The sequence below is a fragment of the Fukomys damarensis genome, unplaced genomic scaffold (assembly GCF_012274545.1).
Source record: "Fukomys damarensis isolate Sample0158 unplaced genomic scaffold, DMR_v1.0_HiC HiC_scaffold_8, whole genome shotgun sequence".
NCBI lineage: Eukaryota > Metazoa > Chordata > Mammalia > Rodentia > Bathyergidae > Fukomys > Fukomys damarensis.
In genome coordinates, this window is record NW_022900920.1 from 8,855,378 (window position 1) to 8,880,201 (window position 24,824).

The 24,824-nt window shown below is 36.7% G+C and overlaps 1 protein-coding gene and 1 pseudogene across 1 annotated transcript in view; one reads left to right on the forward strand and one right to left on the reverse strand.

Moving 5' to 3' along the window:
- The window catches only part of Glrx3 (glutaredoxin 3), a 24,801-nt gene extending 6,104 nt beyond the window's left edge, over window positions 1-18,697 (reverse strand). The window contains exons 1-6 of the mRNA XM_010620590.2: window positions 18,566-18,697; window positions 10,879-10,953; window positions 9,757-9,958; window positions 4,857-5,029; window positions 4,580-4,641; window positions 1,877-1,934 (exon numbers count right to left, since the gene is read on the reverse strand). Of these exons, the coding sequence (XP_010618892.1) occupies window positions 1,877-1,934; window positions 4,580-4,641; window positions 4,857-5,029; window positions 9,757-9,958; window positions 10,879-10,953; window positions 18,566-18,622 (627 nt within the window). The 5' untranslated portion in view covers window positions 18,623-18,697. The remainder of the gene's footprint in view (window positions 1-1,876; window positions 1,935-4,579; window positions 4,642-4,856; window positions 5,030-9,756; window positions 9,959-10,878; window positions 10,954-18,565) is intronic.
- A 1,586-nt stretch (window positions 18,698-20,283) lies between these two features.
- LOC104859795 overlaps window positions 20,284-24,824 on the forward strand; it is a 7,096-nt pseudogene continuing 2,555 nt past the window's right edge.

Consider the following 24,824-nt stretch of genomic DNA (forward strand, 5'->3'; position numbering starts at 1 on the left):
TTTTTTTTTTTTTTTTTTTGGTACCAGGGATCAAACTCAGGACTTTGCACTTCTGAGGCAGGCGCAATGCCACTGAGCTAAATCCCCAGCCTTTATATTTTATCTTTATATTATAGGGGAACCAAACTTTTTTGAGGTGATGGAATGCTTCTTTTCATGCCACATAAGCCCCATATCCTAACAATCGTGTGGAAATGTTCTGATACCAACAAAATGTTGAGAATAAAAATCTGCTTTAAACAATCATGAAGAAAAACAGGTTGGGTGTGGTGGAACATGCCTATAATCCCAGCACCTTGGGAGACTGAGGCAGGAGCATCACAAATTGGAGCCCACCCTAAGCAACTCAGTGAAACACTGCCTCAAAAAGGGCTGGGGATACAGCTCAGTAAAAAAATCCCAGTTCAATTCCCAGTACCTGACTCAGGGAAAAAATGTCTATCATCACTGCAAATTATATAATTTATAGATTATAATTATAGATACTTATATAATTTATTAGAATTATATAATTTGTAGTGATGATAAAGAAACTTTTTTTCTTTTGGATACTGAAGATTGGACCTGGGGCCTCTGCAACTGAGCTACATCGCAGCCCATTTTTCTTTCTTTATTTTTGAGTTTAAGATAGGGTCTTGCTGATCACTAAATTGTCCATGCTGGGCTAGAACTGCCTCAGCTTCCCAGAATGTTGGGATTATAGCTGTGCACCGTCACACTCAAGCTTCTTTTCCATTGTTTTTTTTTAAATACTGTACAATAAATCAAAGAACCTGTAACCTAACAGTGTCTTCAACTTGCTGAAAGTAACATTATATATCTTATTACTTTCATTATACTAGTTACATTAGGACTGGGGATTTAGCTCAGTGGTTAGGTGGCCTGCCTTGCAAGCACAAGGACCAGAGTTCAATCCCCAGTACCAAAAACAAAAACAAAAACAAAAAAAATATACTAGTTACATTAATTAGTTGTTAATGAGTTCATTAGATTAGTCATATTAACTTCCACACACATTACAGCAACCTGATTCTTCCAACAGCCCTATGAAGTACTATTAAATCCATTTAAAAAGAGAGCAAAATAAAGCTCTTTATGGTTAAGTCACATGCCCAATGCATCTTGTCTAATGCTGAGGAGGTTTCCTCATTCCATCAGCCTCACCTTTCAAACCATTATTTTCTTATGGCAAAATAGGCCAAACCCTATCCAGCTCTGTCCATTGAACAATTAGCAGAAAATTAAGCAAAATACATTATAAATGATTACCACTAGTTTTTGGAAATTTTCATTTCAATTTTATTCAGAAAGAGTTCAGTTCAATCTATCAGTGGGAGTGATCTATCTAATTTGATATTCAAACTGATGGAAAATCAGTATTACTTTCATCAAAAAAGCTACAAGAATCATCCCATCACAGATGAGAATTGTGGATAGTTTTACTCATTCATCAAACACATGGGGAGTACCTATGTCATGTCCAGGGTACCCAATGATTTAGAAGCAAGAACCCATGCACTACCTGTTTTCCCCTTGCTTATGAAGTATACTGCAGTAGTCCACACACTAAAACAAAGGGTAATGAAATAGCAACTAATACTGTAGAACCAGCAAAGTGTTAATAGTGTTGACCATGTTAGCTGACAAAGTTTGGCAGCAGAAAGAAATGCACCCTGCTGAGATGTTGATGATGAAGTCAAGCAAAATGCAGATTACTTTGTTTGATCTCCATAAGCACCAATTAAGGCCTGGATAACTTCCTGATACCACTACAGCTTCATTAGCTAAAGCTAGGAAAAAAAGATTTAACTGTCCCCTTGTTGCAGATGTTAACATCAAAAGAAATTACAAATAAAACCATTTTTGAGTTCTTTACCTGTTTGTTTCCTTTCATAAAGAGCATCACAGAAGCTTTATTTGTCAGCACTTTGAGCCTGAAGAGAGAAAATTGATATAAAATGGCTCAGCTCAATTATTAAACACCACTTGTGCTCCACTTCATGAGTAACACGCATATTTGAGGGATAGCAGGATGATAGTTCACAGCTTTGAGTGGTATTAAACAAGCAAATGCATTGACATTTTCCTTTATTTCATTCTCTCCCTAAGCCACTGTAAAACACAATATAGCTTTTAAGGCAACGAATGTTCCTTCAAGTTGCAATTTAAGCCCATCAACTCACAGCACTAAAAAAATAATAATAACCAATTCAGTAAGGAATTGTCCAATAGGGGACCTATATATCGAGCCCATCCAGAATTTCTAGAACTAGATCCGTGAGTTTGATATCCAATAATGACACTATGCACTGCTCTATACTCCTAATGCTCACAAGGACAGACTTGGACAGTTAAAGCATTAAATCTTAGAACTTCAAGTAACGCTAGTTATTAAAATCAAATGTTCTCATTTTAACTTTAGACTCAGTATTTCATACCATTTTCAAACATCACAATCTAAATCCTATCAGAAATTTTAATTACCTATATTTAACCTTCAGTTTAGTCACAAATGTCAGGACACATCAGTGTGGGTACAATGGGCCACACCACCATGTTTTCATTCCACCAGTGCCATGACAATTCACGCCTCAATCTCCTTATAAAGTGGCCACAAATGAAATGAGAGCTCATACATGCAAGGCTACATCACCTACCCTCCCAATACAGGATGGTTAGCCTGTTCTCAGGAAAAAGGCAGGAGTCACAGAAACCTCATGCTGGCCCTGACCACTTACCCAGTGACCCAATCACCCAGATCGAGAAAACCACAGGCCACAGTCCTGTCAAAATATGTATCACACATCCACAAACTGCTCATAGAAGCCCTTTACATGAGTACTCAAAATATACTGTGCTTTCCTCTCTACGTAATTCTAGCCAGTTCTATGCTACAAAAAAGCACAGCTGGCTTTAGAGGCTATGTAGCTTCTTTGAGCCAAGGGCATCACCAGGCTACAGGAAAGAACAAATTAAAACAACAAAAAGAACATTCTTTTCTCATTCAAAAGGATGGGTACAAATCATGTGAGAAAATGTGTCACTAAAGGTCAGTTTGACCTACTAGGATTACTTTATTAAATTAAGGATAGACAAGGTATTCATTATTAAACACTTTCAGAAATCCTCAAAATGTTAAATAGCAAGAAAATTAAAGAGGTTTATTTTACAAATCTAGATCTTAATTAAGAATAACTGATGTTCTGATGAATTTTTAAATAAATTTTCTTTTTTTTTTTTTTTGGTACCAGGGATCGAACTCAGGTCCTTGTGCTTGTGAGGCAGACAGCAGAATCACTGAGCTAAATCCCTGGCCCTAAATTTCCCTTTTAAACCTATAAATTCATGGGTATTTCAATAAAAGCTCCTAAAGTCTTCCTATACACCACAGCCCAAAATTTCTATAAGATAATCTCACAATTCCAAAATCTGCTTGAATTCTAAGTTATCCTTGTTTAGAAAGACAAGGACAAGTACTCAGAGCAGCTGGAAAGTATAACACATACATAATTATCAGCTTTTCACACTCAAGGTTCTAATGTAGGATGGAGGCCATACACAAGAAAACACACGTTCTGTGCTTGTGCCAATGAGCAAGAACTAAAACAACGGGACTCAAATGCAGAGGGGAAAGCAAAACGTGGTCAATCCACTGAAACATATTTCCATAAAAGCAAGAACATCCTCTACACAACTGTTAAATTGGTGTTAAAATTTCTCCAGCCCAAGCAATAAAGAACGAGAAACTAGAGACATTTATAGTTAAATGGATGCACAATGAGGACATACTCTTAAGTGAAACAGGACACACGTGTAAATACTGAACAGTTTCTCTGGTGTGAGAAACTGAAAGTGTAAATAAGGATCAAAATGTATAAATGATAATGTGAAATAAAGAAAAGGGCTAAAGGAGTAGGGGAAGTGGGAAGGGTAGGAGAAAGGAAAGAAAGGAAAAGAAAAAATATGAGAAAAGGAAAAAATGGAATCAAAGTCTTTGTGAATAGCGAAGGGTGGAGTGGGTGAAGGGAGGGCAGGGGTAGGGGGAAAGAAAGAGAAAAAAAATTTCTCCAGCCTAAAATAAAGATTCTCAAGTTTACATGATCTTTAAACAACAAAATTAGAGTCCCAGCCGGCAAACATCAATTTCTTAATTTCCATATAGAAATAACAATGCAAAATCTAAGGATTGAAAAATATTTTTAAAATAATAAATAAATGGGTCAGGAAGGTAGCACACCATCTATAATCCCAGCACTCCGAGAAATTGAAACAGGAGGATCAAATGTTTAAGCCTATGGGAAACTTAGTAATTTAGCAAGACCCTCTCTCAAAAAATAAATTTTAAAAAGGGCTGGGAGGTGGACATGGTGGCACACACCTATTACCCCAGCACTCCGGAAGCTGGGGCAGAAGGATCTCAGGGAGTTCAAGGCCAACTGAACTACAGAGCAAGACCCCATCTCAAAATAAAATAGAGCTGAGGACGTAGATCAATCCAGGTTCAATCCCCAGTACTGCAAAAAAAAATAGTAAAATAAAAATATTAAATGGTAGCCTGTTTGAAACTTTTAGAACTTACCTTTCTTCTAATTTGGGAGCTTTGGGGCAAATTGTATCTAATTCTTGAGATGCTTCTAGCTCCTGAAATAAGCACATACATCAATTTAAAAAATATTTATTAACAAAGATCTCTTCCATATCATAATGTAGAATACTGATCAAACTATTAGAACCACTGTCTTTCCAAGTTTATATTATTACATGTGTAAATCCATAAGAAACATATATTTTAGATTTATTACATTTTAAAAGGTTTGCTCTAAATGGAATTTCTTTACAAGACATAGACTTCTAACCTTAATTATATCAAGTCCTCCTATAAGCTCCCCAGAAACATAAAGCTGAGGATAGGTGGGCCAATTGGAATAGGTTTTTAAGCCCTGCCGAACTTCTTCATCTGAGAAGATATCAAAACTGCTAAACTGAATATTATGTTTGTGAAGAATTTCCACCATCTGCTTGCTGAAACCTACACAGAGGAAAAAAGAAAATGAAGAATTTAACATCGCTTTCATACACACAATTATAAATTAATTCACAGAACAAATCATCTAGTGGACACAGATGCCTATTTTGCCAGTTATGTAATTAACATAGCTGAATAGTATATGAAGACAAAATAAATTCTAAAAACTCCGTATGACCTTGAAACATAAGTATTGAGATATTGTTTGTGTATTTATCAAATTGTTCTTTAATATTAGAAACTTGCAGGGCCAGGGATTTAGCTCAGTGGTTCAGTGGCCTGCCTTGCAAGCACAAGGACCCAAGTTCAATTCCTGGTACCAAAAAAAAAAAAAAAAAACCTTGCGTGGGGGGAGGGTATAGTGACCAAATAGCAGAGCCCTGAAGACCTAGCCCCATAGGGACACAAAATGAAGCCCTGGACAGCTACTTCCCACTGACCTAGACACCCTGCATAGCCTCTCCTAGCTCTCCTATGCTGTGAATCTCGGAGTGAACTCTGAATTGACCGAAAACTACAACAATTATTTTTTAACCATTACTCTACAACACTGAAAATTCAATTGTGTATTTCTACTACCATTTTACTGCTCTGGGTATTCACTTCAGCAGTTCTAAGTCCTTACCATCTATAAGTAGGATAAATGGGACATCAAGAAGAGATGTGCTTTGTTTCAGTCTAAAATGGGTATAGGACATTCAATTTTAAAGCTATCTTCTCTGTTGTTATATATGAACTGTCAATAGATTGACAGTATTCTTTGTCATCTCATCACTTGACAGTTTCTTTTCTAAAAGTATTTACATTCCCTAAAGTATATAATGTGATTTTTTTACTATACTATAGTGACAATTTTATGTTCTGTGATTTTATTATATCATTGTGCACATTTTTGTTCAGTATTTTTTTTGACATCATCTTATTATGACATTAGTACTGAAGAATAAGAGTGTGAATATCTGTGTCTTGTAAGTCTAAAGTCTGAAAAGGGGATATCTTTCTAAAAGATAATTCTTACCAATTTATTTCCAAGTTTGAACCATTCTACTCTCATACCTCACCATTCTTTTCAATCATAATTTACTAGAAAATAACCTATTCTTCATATTTGAAACTTATAAGACTTAACAGTATCAGCAATTACTTTTAAATAAAATCAAATCATAAAATTCAGCACAGGACTAACTGCAAGAATAAGCCTTATTTAATGTCACCCAAAAGCACATTTACTATAAAACATGGATCTACAACTGAACTCCAAACATTTCCTAGATCTGCAATTTGTTGAGCTGAAGCACTAGCATTTATTTGTATAGCATATAAGTTGCTTTTCCTACAACTGAAATGTTAAGTTCATGTACAGCCTGAAGTAAAACACTGATTCTAAAATTTTTTCATTCATCTGGGAGTTCATTAGTAAACAGCTAACAGCTGATTGCTGATGGTTATTCTGCTGCCAATATATTAACTCATTTCTACTGTAACTCGCTGAGAAAAAGCTTTATTTTAGCTTTAGGCAATTACATGCAGACTAGAAAGATTGATTGGTAGTGTTTCATTTTTAAGGGTTAAAGTGGCAGACTGAAAATGTTGTGCTTAAGGATAAAGTAGTAAAAAAGCTTTATTCTAATAACAAATACACTTTTGAAGAAAAATACATGCATGCTATAAAACTATTTAGAAGTAGAAAAACTGTTTAACTGCCATAAACATCACCATTTCTACCATAATCATTTCTACTTATGACATGAGCAATATGCCTAACTGCCACATTTAATAACAATGCATACTATACTTGATATGTTTTTAATTCTGAACCCCAGGAAGATGACACAACAGCAATGTCCATGGTCAAAGAGCTTCAGCTTGCTACAAGCTCTACCTGTAACAGTTACAAGAATTTCAATAACTGGCTGGGGATTTAGCTCAGTGGCAGACCTGCCTGGCAAGCACAGGTCCTGAGTTCCATTCCAAGTACTGGGGAAAAAAGGGAAAAAAACAAAAACGAAAACAATAACTTCACTGACATGCTAGAGGACTTAACATTCAGTTTAGAAAGCCAGACATCTCAGTGCTCTAGAAACTTCCTTGAACATAAGCATCCTCTCTTTTCCTACTCTCACAAGCAAAACAGAATAGAGACAATCGAACTCTTTAACTACTAAGGTCTTGTCAACATGTCAGGCTCATGATACACCACAGGATTCTGTAGTTAAAGTGTTTCAAAGTAGAGGATAAGAAAGTGGAGCTGTGGTCTGTGCAGGCTGCAAGGCAGAATCTGGACACAGCTTTCTCCTCAATATGAAATTTAAATGTCATTTATACACGTTTCTCTGATTAACAAAAAGCAAGATGGGCTGGCAATTCAAACATCAAGCACAGCCACAGTCCATAGTGTGAGAGCAAAGTGGTGTTACTGGTGGCAGTGCTTTCAAAGGCAATTCTGTGCAAAATGAGGAGAGGAGCCACTTGAGTTCACAAGATAACATGATCTTTGTTTTTACAAAGGGGATTCTTATACCTCTTCTCTGAAGTGCCAATAGAGCAGGCTTAGAAGGGAATGGCAAAGGGTGAAAATCACTTATGTTCGCACAAGAAAGAAGCTTAAATATCAAGACAATCTGTACAACAGTGCACAATGAAAGAAAGGAAAATAGAATCAGAGCAGAACCAGAGGAGTGGCAGGGCATAGGTCTCAATGGAAATACTTTCCAACTGATCCTAAGTAGATATTTTATTAACATTATCAATACCCTAAAATGATCTGTCTGTTCTTTATTCTATAGTCTAAGTAGGAAGTCATGTTTATCAGAAAACAAAATACCAAGTAAAATAAAAGCATATTAGGAATATAGTTAGAAAAGTTATAAAGAATAAAATGAGTTCGTGAACAGAAGAAATTGTACTATTAGATCATACCTATTTAAAAATCTTTATTCCCTAAATATTTTTATCTAAATGTCTAACACCATGTTCTTCAGATTGCCCTGAAATGTCTTAAAGCTTTTCTAGTCTTCATTATTTGGATAGTCTTCTACATGTCCTAAATGTCACTCAGTTAATATAATGGCCAGAAATACATCATAAATTCAGTTTAATAAAGTAACAAAAATGACTATTTCTAAGTTTACCTCAAATTTGCTTAAATAATTATACATTTGCACTGAAAAGGTCCTCCAAATCTACCTCCACCCAAGAGCCCCAGGAGGAACTAAAGGTATAAGGAGGCACCTGAATTGTACCCACTGGGACTGGCCATGGGCTCAGGCTGAAGCTCATTCATCTAACATCTCATCTACCATCCTTTCCAGCACGTTCCTCCTTTGCTCTCCAAGGATCCCATCCTCAAGACTCGATTTTGTTACTTGCCAATTTTACTAATTTTACTAGGTTATCATTTAGAAAAGATAAAGACAACAGGGTTCTTAGTTCCCAAAAAGGAAAATGTTGTACTGCATTTACTAAGGGTTAGCTATATATAACCTTTCACACAGGTTCATCCACATTTTACAAGCCAGTTCTACTGTACTACTACAGACTATAATGACAGAATTAGGCTACTCCATAAAGCACCAGAAACAATTTTCATGCCTAACAGAGGATGAATTTGAAATGCTTATAACCCTCATTAAATTCAAAATCACACACACACACACACACGCACGCACACACACACACACACACACACACACACACACACACACAGAGCTACCTGGATTGCCTGTTTGCTACATTAGTTAAGTCTAGTATATACTGAGTCAGCTTTGCAAATCCTAAGTAGCAGGTATTATCTGACACAGAAGATACTGGCCAGGAAATTTTTCAGGCAGAATTAAGAAATAAAGGAATCATTTCTTCATCTTTTAAGATAGATTTTATCATGAAACTTTATTACTAGTAGACTTTTTCATAATTTAATATGCAATTTCATAACCACACAGGGAAGAATTTAGAATTAAATTTATATTGGAAGCTTGGCTATTTTTATAAAGCCACACTGGACATGTAGTAATCATATCGATGGTATACTCAATTTTATTGCCACCTATCTTAATAAACTCCCTCCTGTGTAGTTCAAACAAATACTCTGTCTCAATAGTATCATCAAAAAGCATAAATGCTCAATTATGCAGCATGATAATATTGCACTAGGTACAGTAAAAAGAAAACAACATAAACCCAATACCAAAGGGGTCAAATAACTCTAAAACTTACTTAAAGACAAAATTACAAACATCCAAGTATAAAGAAAATAAGGATAACTATAACCCAAGAATCAGGAACCTCTACATTACTAGAAGCTATAAATTAGAAATGACAGCAATGAATGTATCATGCAGTCATTAGACAATGCTAACAAGGAAGGCAAAAATACATGGGTTAGGGACAGGAGCACTATGAAAATTCTACAAATTTAAAAATTACTGAATATGAACAAAAAGAAGCAAAGGAGGCTGCCAAGAAAGAAAAATATTAAGAGCAAAACTGCATAGGCGAGAAGCCCACTGAGAGAGACAGCAACATGATAGGTGAAACCCAACCCCAAATCTGCTACCAGATGACTTTGGGCAAATAGCCTTCCTATCTTTGAATGTGAAAAGTTGTATATAAAACAAAGATCCTCAATTAGAAGCACAAGACAGGTTGAAAAGGGCAAGCCCATCTCAACTGCACCCTGTACTGGTAGATTACCCAATTTGGTTTACATTATCTCAAGAGTAGCTTCTTACCACAGCGTGGTTCTTGAGGAGTTCCTTTCATGAACAACATGCAGGGGGCAGCATGTATTAACTTCTTCAGGCGAAGGTTAAGATCTTCTTTAAGATGCTCATTAGCACTGGGTGGGAAGGAGCCACTAGAAGCATGTCGCTGAACTTTTTTGGTCAACTCTGGGGCATGTGCACCATCTAATCGGTCGATTTTCTGAGAATTCTAAAGTTCAAAATGTTATTTAGAATACATGTGATATTCCTTCATAATCTCTCTATTATGGACTCTAAAATTAAAATAGTACATAGGTGTAGTCAATTTTTAAAGCAGTCAATACTGTTCCTGAAAGAAGTAAAAAAATACTGATTACCAACTATCTGCATTGCATCTCATTTTAGAAATATATGTTTTCCTTTTTTCTTCTCTTAAGAACGTATTAGCAAAACATTGCAATACTCTCATAGTCAACCCAGAAGAGAGTCTAACCTAAAATAAAAAGGATTTCCCCCACACTAGTGGGAATGAATCTATTATGAAATGTAAATGAGGAATTTGGAGAACTATGGTAACACCTATGGATGCCGTGAAGCATAGATTTGCACTGGTTTGCTAAATGAGTCATTAATCAAACCAGAACCAGCCAGATGTTTCATAATGTCCAGGCACATGCCTTAAAAAACTTGATCTAACTTAGGGAAGGAACACAGGGGTCTGCAGTCATGGGTCTTGATTTTGTCAAGAAGTTCCAAATCTAGCTCTTGGTCCTCCAATATTCATGGCAAACAATGGACATGGTCCTCCTCACCAGCATCAGTGCAGAAAACAAGACTGTCAGAAAAAAAGGCCAGATGTGGTGACACACGCCTATAATCCTAACAGTCCAAGAGGCTGAAACAGGATTGCCAAATTCAAAACCAGCTTGCACAATTTAGCAAGACCTGCTCTCAAAATTTAAAAAACAAATAGCTGGGATACAGCTCAGTGCAAAGGCCCTAGGTTCAATCTCCAAAACCACAAAAACTGGGGGGGCGGGTACACAACACCTGTACAAGGCCAAATGCTCAGGGATTAGGAAAGAGGATAAAGTAAACAAAACAGGCTTTCTAGAGGTGGTTGGACACTTGTACCACCTTTATTCTTACCTTGAAAAACAGAAAGGTGGGAACAGAACTAATTTCATATTTTTCAGATATTTCAGGAACTGCTTCAGCTTCCAACTTTAAAATAGAAGAATTGAAGCTTGATTATTATAAAGTTCATTTTAACTATTTCAATATGTAAATCAGTTTCACATGCATTATCTCTTCAAGTAGCTAATATCTTTAAAGAGCACAGCACAAAAGTTTATGACACATTTACATTTAAATGAGACTCACTGGGCTGGCATGTCATCCATGGAGTCTGCAGTGTCAAAACAGGTTCAGAGGTTTTTATTTTGTTGCACATTTCAAAAGATGCCTGGAGGCTGTGAATAAAATTTTTGGTGCACTAGTGACCTAGTAAATTTTCAATCATATGCAGCTACTACTATATTGAAATCCATAAATCACTGACCCCAGTTATGTCATGATTACAGTGCTTATTTTCTGCCCACAGCAATTCTTGCTGTTTGCTCTATTGACTAATTTCAAGAGGCAGTACATCATGACTGACAGTTGCAGCCTTCTGCAAATTATGAAGCAAAAAGGAGTATTTCTTCAATAAACTATTGATGTCTGATAAATTTTACTTTTAACTCCTGCAAGACTGCTGTACACTAAGCAGATATCTTGCTAGATTATCTGCATTCAGGTCTATTCAAACATGTAAATTCATTTTAAAAGGACTGTTCTGTCTGATACTCTCCTTGAGATCCTCAATAGGTTATGAGATGCCAACTGACACACGGATTTAAAACATAATTAGAAACACAATTTCTAAATAATTAGAACACAATTACTATAAGCTATTTATGTAGCTTTATAAGCAATGTGCTTTGAAAAAAACCAAGATTTATTATATTTTTCTCTCATAGGACCATCAATTTAATAAAAACTTTTTGAAACCAATAAAAATCTATATTCACATTATACCTATAGGAAATAAAACTTATTGATAAATTATATTGTTAAAAGTGCTTAAAATAAATATGCTGAATTTTTCCAAGAGTGAAAGATTTCCACTGGGCTTGAAATATCATTTCTACCTACAGCATTACCCAGTCAGGTTATATCTATCAGAATTAAGCTTGACAATACAACGGGTGGCAGTCATTTGTCTTTGGTTTGTATCTTCCACCTTATGTATTTTTAGGCGCTGTTTTACCATCTTGCTTTTTTCTTTAGAGAACTATATTTGCAATAATGCTTTTAATTATTTCCACTTTTTAAAAATGTATCTGAAAATTCTATGAAGTATAAATTAACATCAACTGTTCAATAATCTGAAAAGGGAGCAAAAAAATAGCATTTTGAACTATTTAGAAGAGACTTCTAAAGTTTTAGAAATATTTGTACTATTTTCTTTCAAGTACACAATTCCATACACAAGACCAAAGGTAACCATTAAAGCTTATGAAAAGAATAAGCCCACAATGTCACCCTCCAGCTCATTCTTTTCTTTCTTTTCAACTAGCATCTACTGAGCACCTTCTATATGCTGGGTTTTGTTCTAGGTTCAGTAAAAATCCCTTCCTTTAGCACTACTGGAGTCTAACAGAAAAGTAATACAAATCCAAAATCCAGCAAAAAGGCAGAAACACGACAACAGTGGTCTTAAATCAAAACAGAACAGCTAGCATCCTCATGCATACAAAGAAATTCCTATATGCTTTTAAAATCTCATCTCTTCTCATATTCCTCATGGTTTCCAAAAGGGTCCCTTACAGACAATTCTTTTTGGAAACAAATAATTTGCAATTTCTGATGAAGTCAGAAATCAAAATGGCCTCCCCTCAAATCAGGTCACAGAAGAGATCTTGATAAAACAAAGGCAATGGTAACAGACAAATTCTCTACATAAGACAGGATTAACATTAAAGGCCTAAAGGGCTCCAGAATCCAGAACATCAAGTGTGTGTGAAGTCTTAGGCCTACACAGGGCTGGAGACGTAGCTCAGTGGTAGTGTACTTGCTTAGCATGCATGAGACCCTGGGTTCAATTCTCAGCACCATCACTCTAAACAAAACAAAAAATGCAACACTTTTGCAGCACTAAAATTCTTCAGAAACAGTGGACCTAAAAAATAGTAATAGTTTTAGCAATAAGAATAAAAAATAAGTATTTTTAAATGGTCAACATTCACAAAGATGATCAACTACAGCTGGGAAAAGCCTACTCTAAACCAAGGTGGGCCCTTTTGTAAATCCATCTCACCTACTCAGAACTTTGAAAGGTATATAGCATAGTATCATTTCAACTTCACAGGCAGGAAGGTAAAAAGGTAGGTGAAATTTAAGCATCAACTTGACTGGTTAAGTGTTACCTAAATAGGTGGTAAAGCATTATTACTTCTGGGCATGTTTGCAAGGATAGATACTTCCAGAAGAAATTAGCATTTGAATCAGTGGACTGGGTAAGGAAAATCCACTCTCACCAATGTGGATAAGCACTATCCAATAGGCCCCCATAGAACAAAAAAGCAAAGGAAAGGCAAATTCACATTTTCCTCTGAAGCTGTGACACCCATTTTCTTTGGCCCTTGGAGGTCTGAATTCCAGATTTTCTATCCCTGAGACTCTAGTACCTGCGCCAGAGGACCCTCTGGATGTTCAGGGTTTGGCCTCAGATCAAGAGTTATGTCATCAGCTCCTTGGTCCCCAAGTTTCCAGAGTTAGACTGTAAGATTCCACTAGTTTCTCTGCTACTCCAGCTTACAGAGAGCAGATGGCAGAACTTCTCACCATCAATAATCATCAGATGAGCTGATTTCCATAGTAAATCCCCTCTACACAGGTATACCCTTTCCTATTTATCTCACTGGCTATTTCTCTCCAGAACCCTGATTAACACTGCTAAGAGGTCAAAGACACAGAGTTATGATGTCCCAGAGCTGAGAAAGAAACTAAGCTTGTTTGACTATGAAACCTGTCCTTTTTCTACTACTACAATCAAAAAGAAAGTATATTTTAAGGATTGGATTTATACATGTCCTTAGAACTAATCAAATATGAACACTTTCAGAATGGAATACATACAAAATGCTTCTGGTAGAAACTACCTGCTTCTCACTCAAGAATCTTAAATTCTAGATGGTTAATACACAGCATGTGCATGTCTGTGAAAAGGGGTGAGAGACAGAAGGAGGCATATGGTAAATCCAGAGGAGGGGATTCTCACTACTTCAATTTAGCAAGGTCATCAAAGACTGTCATGATTGTAATGGTTCACAGCTGCAATTTACTCTAGGCCACACTGATCCCAGTGTTTCATGTACTGACTCATTTAGATTTCATAATACAGGTACTGTCATTAGACTCACTTTACATAGAGTGATTGTAGAGACATTTAGAAATTAAACAGCAGGTGTGTCCAACTTATGGTATCAAAATATAAAGAAAGAGCAAAATAAAAGATAATAGGAAGTAGGGAGAGCTTTCTCAAATGGGGATCAACAGATGGAGCGGGGAGGGAGAGGAGGAAGGAATGAAAGAATTTTAAGATGTGTTATGCATATATACCAATTTCCCACAAGGAATGTAAACATTAAGTACTGCAAAATGTACAAATAAAAATAAAACCAAATGCCCATCTTATACTGAGTGTGCAAGACATAAACACTTGTTGAGTTACCCTATTAAAAAATTAAACAGCATGAACTGTATCTTTTAACATGGTTGCCTATTTCAAGGTAATAAACTAGAGTTCCATTTTGTACAAAGCAAAAAAATATATAAATTTAAGTACATAAATCTTCACCCTTAAGCTTTTATTACAAATTACAATAGACACAAGACACTATAGTGGCCACTATACAAACAAAATTAACACTTGACACACAACAATATAAAATCTCACCAACCAGCTGGCTGATAAGTCTGAGAATTTTGGTATTGAAGTACATAAATGAGTCTGGCATAAAAAGGACAAACTAAAACAGAACGGATCTGATTTGTTCCTCAGATACAAGCAGTGGTACACTACTTTTCCAACATGGACAAACCCATACACTGATGGTTTTCCTTCTTCCCATCTCCTCTACCTGACACCATATTCTGAAAGATTCTAGCGAATAATTAAATGACAATGTGTATTTCAATTTTGAGTAAAGTACTAGCAAACAGATTATATTATTTGAAAAGAAAAGGCACTTGACATTTTAATTAGCTATTTAATTTTATTCTGAATCAACATATGGTTTCTTTTTTTTTGGCAGTACTGGAGATTGAACCCAGGACTCTGCACTGAGATATGCTCCCAGCCCTTGTATTGTATTGTATTAGATTAGATTATATTTTTTGAAACAGGGTCTCAATAATTTACTAAATTACCTAGCCTGGCTAGAACTTGCAATCCTCCTGCCTCAACCTCCCAAGTGCTAGGATCACAGGTATGCACCACCATGCTAGGCTTCTATACAACTTTTAGCAACAAAAACAATTCATCTATCTCTTCTAGTCCCTTGGAGGCAGGAGGGCCTGTGGACTGGACCAAGTACAGTGGTATCTCAGTTCACTAACTTCTTTCCACAATTCTGGTCACAAACTATATTGGACAAGAACAGAATCAAATTTCCCCACAAGATCAACATTGAACCTAACCACTGAATTTGATCGTTGTAAAGTCTTGCCTTTCAGTATTCAATTCCAATAAGCACAAATTACTGTACTGATCAAAAATGTGTGATTTAACTTTTCTAAGCTGGTATTTTATTATATCCTACAATATAAGATTGTTGCTAGTCACAACACCTTACAATCTGTTTAAGATACTTTAAGATCACTTATTTGAGGGTCAGGGATTTAGTTCAGTAGTTCTGCCGCCTGCCTTGCAAGCACAAGTACCTGAGTTTGATCCCTGGTAGCAAAACAAAAAATCACTTATTTGAATGACTTTGTGAACTTCAAGTCACAAAATTTAAACCCTTCACTTCACATGTCAATAATGACAAACTATCACATCATTTAAAAATAAAAAAGAATCAAACTAAAAGATATAAATAAGGGAGATGGGCATGGTAGCATATATCTGTAGTCTCAGCTATTTGAGAGGATAGAGGCTCATATAAGTCCCAGAATTAAAGACCTGCATGGGCAACACAGCAAGACTTAGTCTTAAAAACAAAACACAAAAACACAGGTAGGGAAAGTAGGACATTAGTCTTATACTCTAGAAATGTCTACATGACCTCATATAAAAGAAAACTATTTTCAAAGGAACTGCAGGGCTGGGAATATAGCTCAGTAGCACCACACCTGCCTGGCAAGCTCAAGGCCCTGAGTTCGATTCCTGTTACAGGGGAGGAGGAGGGCATCAAATGAACCACATGGTTTCTTACTGGAAAAAGCCAATGATTTCTCAAATATTTTACTCATTTGCTCTCTAGTTTGCAAAATGCCTTTTGAATGCCTGTCTTACAAATTTCATGCAAACTATCATTTTCCTTTAATGATATCTAATGAAATACCACAGAATGAATTTCTAGGAAGTGATGACTCCTGGAAGAATAACCAATCTAGCACCTATGCCATCCCCATCAAGATACAGTCAGGCTCAAGTATCCCCAACAACACTGAGGGTTTCCAGTCCTTGGCTCACTAAGACACTTAAGCACTTGAACAACTTAAAATCTCACTGCCAAGTCTGGTACCAATGCAAGCAGTAATTTTATAGTCACTTTAAATCATTCAGATGCAGCTGAGAACAATGTGTTACCTAAACCAGTAACATTATACATATAAAGCAGACTTCCAACAATTACCATCACCTTGATTAATCTTATGATTGAAATGTTTAATCATTCATTTCACTTGTAATCATTACCTTTTATCACTGACCAAACATGCAGTTTTAATGTCCCCTTTTATTATTTATATTGGACATTTTAGGGTTACAATCTAAGGTTATATTACACATTTCATTAGAATCTTCAATAAGTCCTTAAATTTTAAAAAGCTAACTATTAATATCTGCTCTATCTGCATAAAGAAACACTGAAAAGATTCATACATAATTAATGTAGGTAATTATGTATGGGGAAGGACAACAGTGTTGGCAGGAAGGAGTGGGATGAGCCCTCTGCATGTGTTCCTTTTTATATGTTGTTTGGATTTGAGCTATCAAAGTATAACTATTCAAAATAAACATCAATACAGAAAGCTGTTTTTTAAAAATGTATCACTTACAATACAAATGAATTAGCCTTCCAGAATTATTCTGTGCTTTCCAATTAGTACATAAAAAGAAGCAACCACACAAATTCATATAATTTTTAACCCTACATAAAAGTATGCTTATGGCCAGGTGTGGTGGTGCATGCCTGTAATCCCACCACTGAGGAGGCTGAGGCAGGAGGATCGCTGTGAGACCAGCCTGAGCTAGCTACATAGTGAGTTCCAGGTCAGTCTCAACTACATAGTGAGACCCTGTCTCAAAAAATAAATAAGTAAATAAATAAAAGTATACTTATGGTACGTATATAATCCCATGACAAAAATATTTGTCAACATGTACTCTTAACTCACAAATTCTGGTTTTAAAAAGCAAAGCTTTATCTTTCGTTAGTTTTAAATTATAGGATTCAGACTTCTGAATATTGGATGTTTCTCCTTTCTGAATAATTCATTATTCTCAACTCATATTTTACTTTTTTTTTTTTCTTTTACAGTACCGGGAATTGAACTCAGAATCTCAGGACCTTGTGCTTGTGAGGCAGTGCCACTGAGTTAAAATCCCTGGCCCTCTGAACTCATATTTTAGCCCTGATGCTTAAATCTTGGTATTCAACTGATTTGAACCTTGAATTTGGTACTCAATGCATTTTGACATGAAAATGTTGTCCCTGAACTGGCCATTTGTTTGGCATTCCTCAAACAAGCTAAAATTTGTTGGTGTCAATTTCCTCATGAATCTATCTTTTCCAGCGAAACAATGTGTTTGGTATTTGTCCTTTGGTGCACTTGTCACACATCTCCTGAAACCAACTAATGATGAGTACAGATGTATCACTGTACTAAGTCCTGAATGACAATAATAAACGTGCTACAACAAGGTGAGCTAACCCCACAGTCACATCTATCACTTTCCTAGTGCCTGTTCACTCAAGAGAGACACCAGGAATACAGAGATATGCAAACCAAGTAAAAAAGGAAGGGGCTGTGCTTAGCTTGCATATGCCCCTGGGTTCAATTCCCAGAATCAAAAGAAAAGATTTTCAGGCTTCCCTTTTCCTTTGCATCCTAAACAGGTTAGAAAGGTCTTCAATTTCTCCCATAGGTTTGCATTTACCCAGTCGAAGATGGCAATGCCTTCCTTTTCTTCTAACATCTAGCAGCTTGTACAAATCCCTTCTAGAACCATTTTCTACATCATACCCAGCTTTTCAATGAATCATATTAATACTTTACCTGTCCCAAATCCACAATTACCCATAGTGAATTACGTAGTCTGCTTTTGCTCTCAAACATATCTGCACTTTGCGCATTTCAGGATTTCCTATCTTCACATGTTAAGGAAAATAAATGCTTTCCATACTATTTGAAATTACAAAATTAGTTAAGATTTTTTAAGAATAATGTAAAAATAACAGATCCCAACATCAAGTAAATTGTGCAATTCTAGTTCACTCCTTTACATCAGTTAATAAAATCTAGTCTAAATCAGAAATTCATGGAACACATAACAAAAATATACCTTCACAAATGAAACTTGAGGGTGTTCTTTAGCTAACTCAGCCATTACATCGTTCATTTGCACACACTGTGGAGCCCATGGTGCCCAGAAATGGACCACAAGGAGAGACCTGTAAATCAATAAAATGCATTTTTTAAAGCACTAACTTTGGAAATAAAGAAAATACTGATATAGATTAAATTCTACTAACAACAAAAACCTCACAAGAAGTGAACTATTTTGTGCTAGAAATTTTGCTGTTTTAGCAGCCTGAAAGACAAAAACACTGTGCAATCTTGGGACTCTTCAGGATGAATTTAAGTTAATCCTATTTCTTGGGTCAATTTAGCTCATGTATAGTGATTCTGAATATCCATCCAAAGTAATATACATGTATACCAATTATATTTGCAGACCTTTGAGGAAAGTGAAAATTAAATTTCTATATCAGAGGCACAATGTGAAAAACGTAGATATACTGTTAGTATTAATGCAAGTATTCGCTTTGAAAACATGTTATGCGATGAAGGGGAAAAACTGTGACCAAAGGAATACCAATAAAACACTGAAAATGAAGAGGGAAAAAAGTTGAAAGTGAAAGCAGCAGCAGAAAACAAAGAAAAATGGATCTGCTTTTCACAGACATTCTTTTTTAACTTTTCATTTTATACCACAAATGATTTTTAAAGTTACAGTATGAATAAACAGAATAATAGACTAATAAATTGTTGACTAAATTCTAGGAATCTCAGAAAATCAATCCAGTTTCACAAGATTCTAAGTTCAATAATAATCCCCTCCAAAAAAAAAAAAAAATCAGAGAAAAAATGTTACATGGAGGAAAGAGCATGGACGACTAACTGAAGGCAAGGAAAGCAGTAACAAACCTTAAAAGCCACTAAAATAATGCAAGTAAGAAGAGTGAGACCACAGTAAAATGTGGGAGCAGAGGGACCTCAGAATTTCAGAGACAGAGAGGACAGAAATTGGTGACAGAGGAAGCACCACGTTCTGGCTTAGAGACCATTAGTTAGTGGTGGCACTATCCTGGAATCCTAGCACAAAAGCTGTCAACCTAGGAAGAAAAGAAATCTAATAGGCTGTTAGTATAAGTCTAATGGCCAGAGCTTAGGGAAGGTGTCTATGCTTGGTCTACAGGTATAAGAATCCAGAAACACAGGGTCTTATATGTTGCAGAGGGGTTAGAAGAGATCTGAGGTCAGTACCTTAGGGCAGTGACAGAGAACCTGTGAGAGATGCAATGCCCAAAGTGCAACCCAAAAGCCACTTATTTATCGAAAAGTGCCAGCATTGCAATTAAACCTGAATACTAAGGGTTTAGTTTAGAAAAAACGCATACATTAACATCTTTTGTCTTAAAAGAAAAATACAATAACATGGGTGCCAAAGGTTCACCACCATTGCTTTAGGGACTCATCAACATTAAGTAGGTCACAGGAAGGAGAAAGAGAAGAGGGCCTAACAAGAAAAGGAAGGTTAAAGGATCTCACAGAGCCAGGCTTGGTAGTACATGCTTAGAGCCTAAATCAAGCCCAGCCTGGGCAACTTAGTGATCTTAGCAAGACTGCACCTCAAAATAAAAAATAAAGAAGACTAGAGATACATGTAGCTCCATCCCCACTTCCATACACAAAAAAGCCAAGGGTCTCACAGAAGTCAAGATAATAGTGTGAAGAAGGAAGGAATGATGATCATCAAATGAAGCAAGAAAGGGCAACATGAAGGAAAATGATGTCAAGACTAGTGGAAGCATGTGTCAGACTGCAGCACACAGGCGTGAACTAAAGGTGAGGAAGTAGACTGCTAGAAATCTACTTGAAGAAACCTGTACTAGAAATCTATGTGAAGAAAAAAATGATAGGATCAAGAGACGGGCTTTTTTTTAATCCAAGGAACTCTCCATATGCTTATTTGGTACAGGGACAGTGCAAATGGAGGAGGGTGAAGACCCAAGAGGAGACAAAGGATGCAAGGCTTCCAACGTGGCAGGAGAGGAATCTAGAGTAGAGAGGAACAGTATCCTCTCTATCAGGAGCCAAGGAAGACTAGGTAAGGCCTTAAAATGAAGTAGCATAATGACCAAGTATGGGAGAGGAGAGCCCTTGCGCAGATGCTACCTAGAATCATTTTCTTTCAAGTATAAAGGTCCATAGCAGCCTACCTCAAAACAAAATGCCCACAAATGGGAAAAAGTTCCACACTCATACAATGAAGTATACCTCTGTAATAAAAAGGAACTCAAAACAGATACACACAATGCAGACAAACCTTGAAAACATACGGAGCCTAACATGCTATACATAAAAGAACTAGACAGACAAAAAATAAATCCTCTTCTGCAACCCAAAACATTGTTCAGTATGAGGTTTGTTTGTTTTTGGTTTTGTTTTTTTCCCCTGGTATCAGGAATCTAACTCAGGACCTTGTGCTTGTGAGGCAGGTGCAGTGCCACTAAGCTAAATCCCCATCCCCAGCGTGAGTTTTGAAACACAGAATAATATTATGATGCCTAAAGCAGTTTTAAATGATGGGGATTTTAACAACTATAAAGGTTAGTTTCAAACCAAATACTTCATAATTAAAGTTTCCTTTGAAGGGCTGGGAATTTAGCTCAGTGGCACCACACCTGCCACACAAGCACAAAGTCCTGAGTTCGATCCCCAGTTTAAAAAAAAAAAAAGCTTCCTTTGAGGAAAACCTCAGCTATACCAATTTAGCATAATTTTTATATTGACATTAAGATGACCTTCTTTTTTAAAAAAGCCTTCTTGCAGTTGGGGATTTAGCTCAGTGGTACCACCACCACCTTCCTTGCAAACACAAGGACTGGAGTTTAATCCCAAGAAGGAAGGAAGGAAGGGAGGGAGGGAGGAAGGGGAAGGAGGGAAGGAAGGAAGGAAGGAAGGAAGGAAGGAAGGAAGGAAGGAAGGAAGGAGAAAGGCAGGCCTCTATCTTGAGAACACGTCTAGAGTTAGAATATCCCACAAAGCTGTACTATTCTTGAGTGTGACCACCTAACAACATGATGTTACTCTACTCATTCATGTTTAGAGGAAACTGGGAAGCAGGCAGATCCACCTAAAAATGACCCTAAAGTAAATTACTTTAAGAAAGTAGATTCCAAATATCCTTAATGGGGAATTTTTAAATTATTGTCAGAATGTCTGTAATTCAAATAGAGATAAAAGAAGCTTAATGTGGAAAGATTATCTTCAGATATATCATGACCCAAACTTTAGAAAAAGGAATCACAAAATGGAAATTCCTTAAATAAAAATGAACCAATCAAGATTTGGGCACTTTATTCTTAGATATAATAACCTCAATTTGTCAAAGCTGGAATACCATTTTTCACCAAATTGACAAAGGATTTTTAGAATCATTAATATTCAATGATAAAAAGGATGAGAAGCACTTTCGTGTAATATAGACAAAAACTGAAACTTTTGAGAAATTTAATATACATATACAGTTATCTATCATACAAAGTAATGAAAAAGAATTTACTTTAGACAGGAAATAACTGGAAAAATCTAGTGTTCACCATAGGCAGGCATGGTGGTGCTCACCTGTAATTGAGCATTTGGGAGGCAGGGGCAAAGGACTGCCATGAGTTCAAGGCCAGCCTCAGCTACTTCAAGGCCAGCCTAAACTACATAGCAAAACCCTGTCTCAAAAATAATAATTATTATTATTATTATTATTATACAGTTTTTAAATGGTCTTGACAATATAAAGCCATTAAAAATCAAATTAGTGGGCCAGGGATTTAGCTCAGTGGTTCCGCTGCTTGCCTAAGGTCCCAAGTTCAATCCCCAGTACAAAAAAAAATCAAATTAGCAAAGAATGTTTAATGCCATGTGGGGGGGTTGTTCACAATATGGATATATTTTCTAAAATTAAAATAAGAGTGCATGCCTGTTATCCCAGACATGTGATAGACTAAGGCAGGGGGATCCCAAGGTTAAGGCCAGCCTGGGTAATTTAACAAGAACCCATCTCAAAAAAATAAGGAAGGGTTGGGAATGTCACTCCATGGCTGAGTACCCCTGGCTTCAATCCCCAGTGCTACAAAAATAGATAAATAAAATTAAACTGATGACAAGGCTTTGAATATGAGAGCTCCCCCAAAAAAAAACAACACACAAGGAGGAAAGCATGCATACAGTCAGAATTCAAGTTTCAGCTCCCATTACCACTAGTATGGTTCTGAAGAGTAATTTAAATTCCCTAAATTCCACATCTATAAACAGTAACATCTGATACCCTGGGATGTTGGAAAGACCAAGCAAAAATATAAAAATACTTTGATAGCTTCAAAGCATAATTGTAACATTAACAGTTATTTTAAATTGTCACACAATTCACATTTTAGAAGCATACAGTGCTCAGTATTATAAGAACATGTATCTAAAAAGCATGTACTCCTCTTTTGGAGTACATGCAACAGCATTCTTTCCATTTTCATGGATATCCCAATATGACCAGTGCATTGCTTGAGGAAAACCATAAAACAAAGACTAGGTTGAAGTCCTCACTCAGGTGATTTCTGACTATATAATGAGCCTTGGTTCCCCAACAGTAAAACTAGTGCTCAATAAATATTTTTTCTATTATTACAGTGCTCTGCTATTCCAGTTATTCATCTGCAGATAACACTACCATTTACTAAACATTATCATATGCTAGGCACTTTTTAAGTACTTTACAAATGAACAAAGCCTCAATTACTCTGCAAATGGAGAATAATATCTCCATTGTACAGACCAGCGAGATTTCTGTAACTTATACCTGATTAAATGAGTTAAGCAAAGAAAAAAATCCAATTCATCAAATTTCAAAATTGAGAAGCAATGATTTGGAAAGGAGATTTAAAACAATTACATCAACACTAGTACTATGTAAGATTCTTAAATGCTTCTATTTTCACAGAAAGCAGAGCGTCTCTTCACACATCACTTCCCACGTGCTCATTTAGTCTAACCACTGTGGCCGGGTACAATGTCTGGTTATCTCAAGTGCAAACCAGTGGCAAGAATACATGCAAGTGGTATTTAAATTCGTACTCATTAAGTACTGTTTAAAACATAAAGGTTAAAAAGAAGTATGTGAAGCACACAAAAAATTCTCAAGATGACAAGTTCAAAATGTTTATAAAGTGCAGCTTCACACAAGTCCCGTTCATTTCATGAAACCACTTCTGTTGTCCATAACTGTTACCCAAAGATATGTGGATTAGGTGTGGATTAGTGTTGGGTGAATCTGAATGCAGCTCCCTCAGTGAGTAAATGTCATCCCTCCCAAAACAAAATAAAATAAACTCTCTGGATAAACCTGAAATGCCAAAAGAGCTGGGTTTGTTTTTTAGGACTGGTGAACGAACCCGGTGGCCTCGTGCAGCCTAACTAGAAACTCTACCACTGATCTACACTTCCAACCCGACAGGGCTGTTATAATTAACACTTTAACTTCATCGCCTCCATGCTGCATAGCTAAGCAGCAGTCAACCAGTAAACTCCCACACCACTCCCGCAGTCCACTCTGATCCTTACTAAAAATACCAGGGACCAACTTGTATTGTCTGCTGCAAGCCAGGCATAGCAACATTTTACAGGCATCATCTCAATGAAATAGGCAGTAATCCATTCTGAGCTTTTGTTATGAAACTTACCCAGGGTTTACATGGTTATAAGTGGCTGCTTTTAGGACTGGATCCTTGGCAACCCCACACTAGAGCTCTCACCTTAACCACTAACAGCACAGCTAAGAAAACTGCAATGAGGAGCTCCACTTGAGGTTGCGGTTTCACAGCACGTCCACGTGCATACCAGCATGCATTTGACCTGCATTTATTCCTTACACATTTAATGTAGTTAAGAGCTTCTATCACCCACTACCAAAATCGTTCTCTGTGCATTCACAGGGATCTCCTTTTGTAGTCGTCTCCAGAGAGAAAGCACATGCGCATCAGAGCACACTCTCACTACACCAGTTCAGCAAACAGGAAAGCCCTGTCTACAACATGTTAAATCTGAAGACCGAGGCTCCACCGGCGGACGACTCAAGAACCAAAAGCTCGTTTCAGAGAGGGAAACAGAACCCCTTTCCTAGTGGCTCTCCACCCAGCAAGGCCTAACAGGAAAGCACTGAGGCCTGGCCCCCAGCAGCGCGGCTGACTGGGGAGGTTGAGGCCCGCGCGCCCCGCCTGGGGCCAGGGTCTCTCCAGCTGGGGTCCCGCGGAGCTGAGTCACCGCCCGGT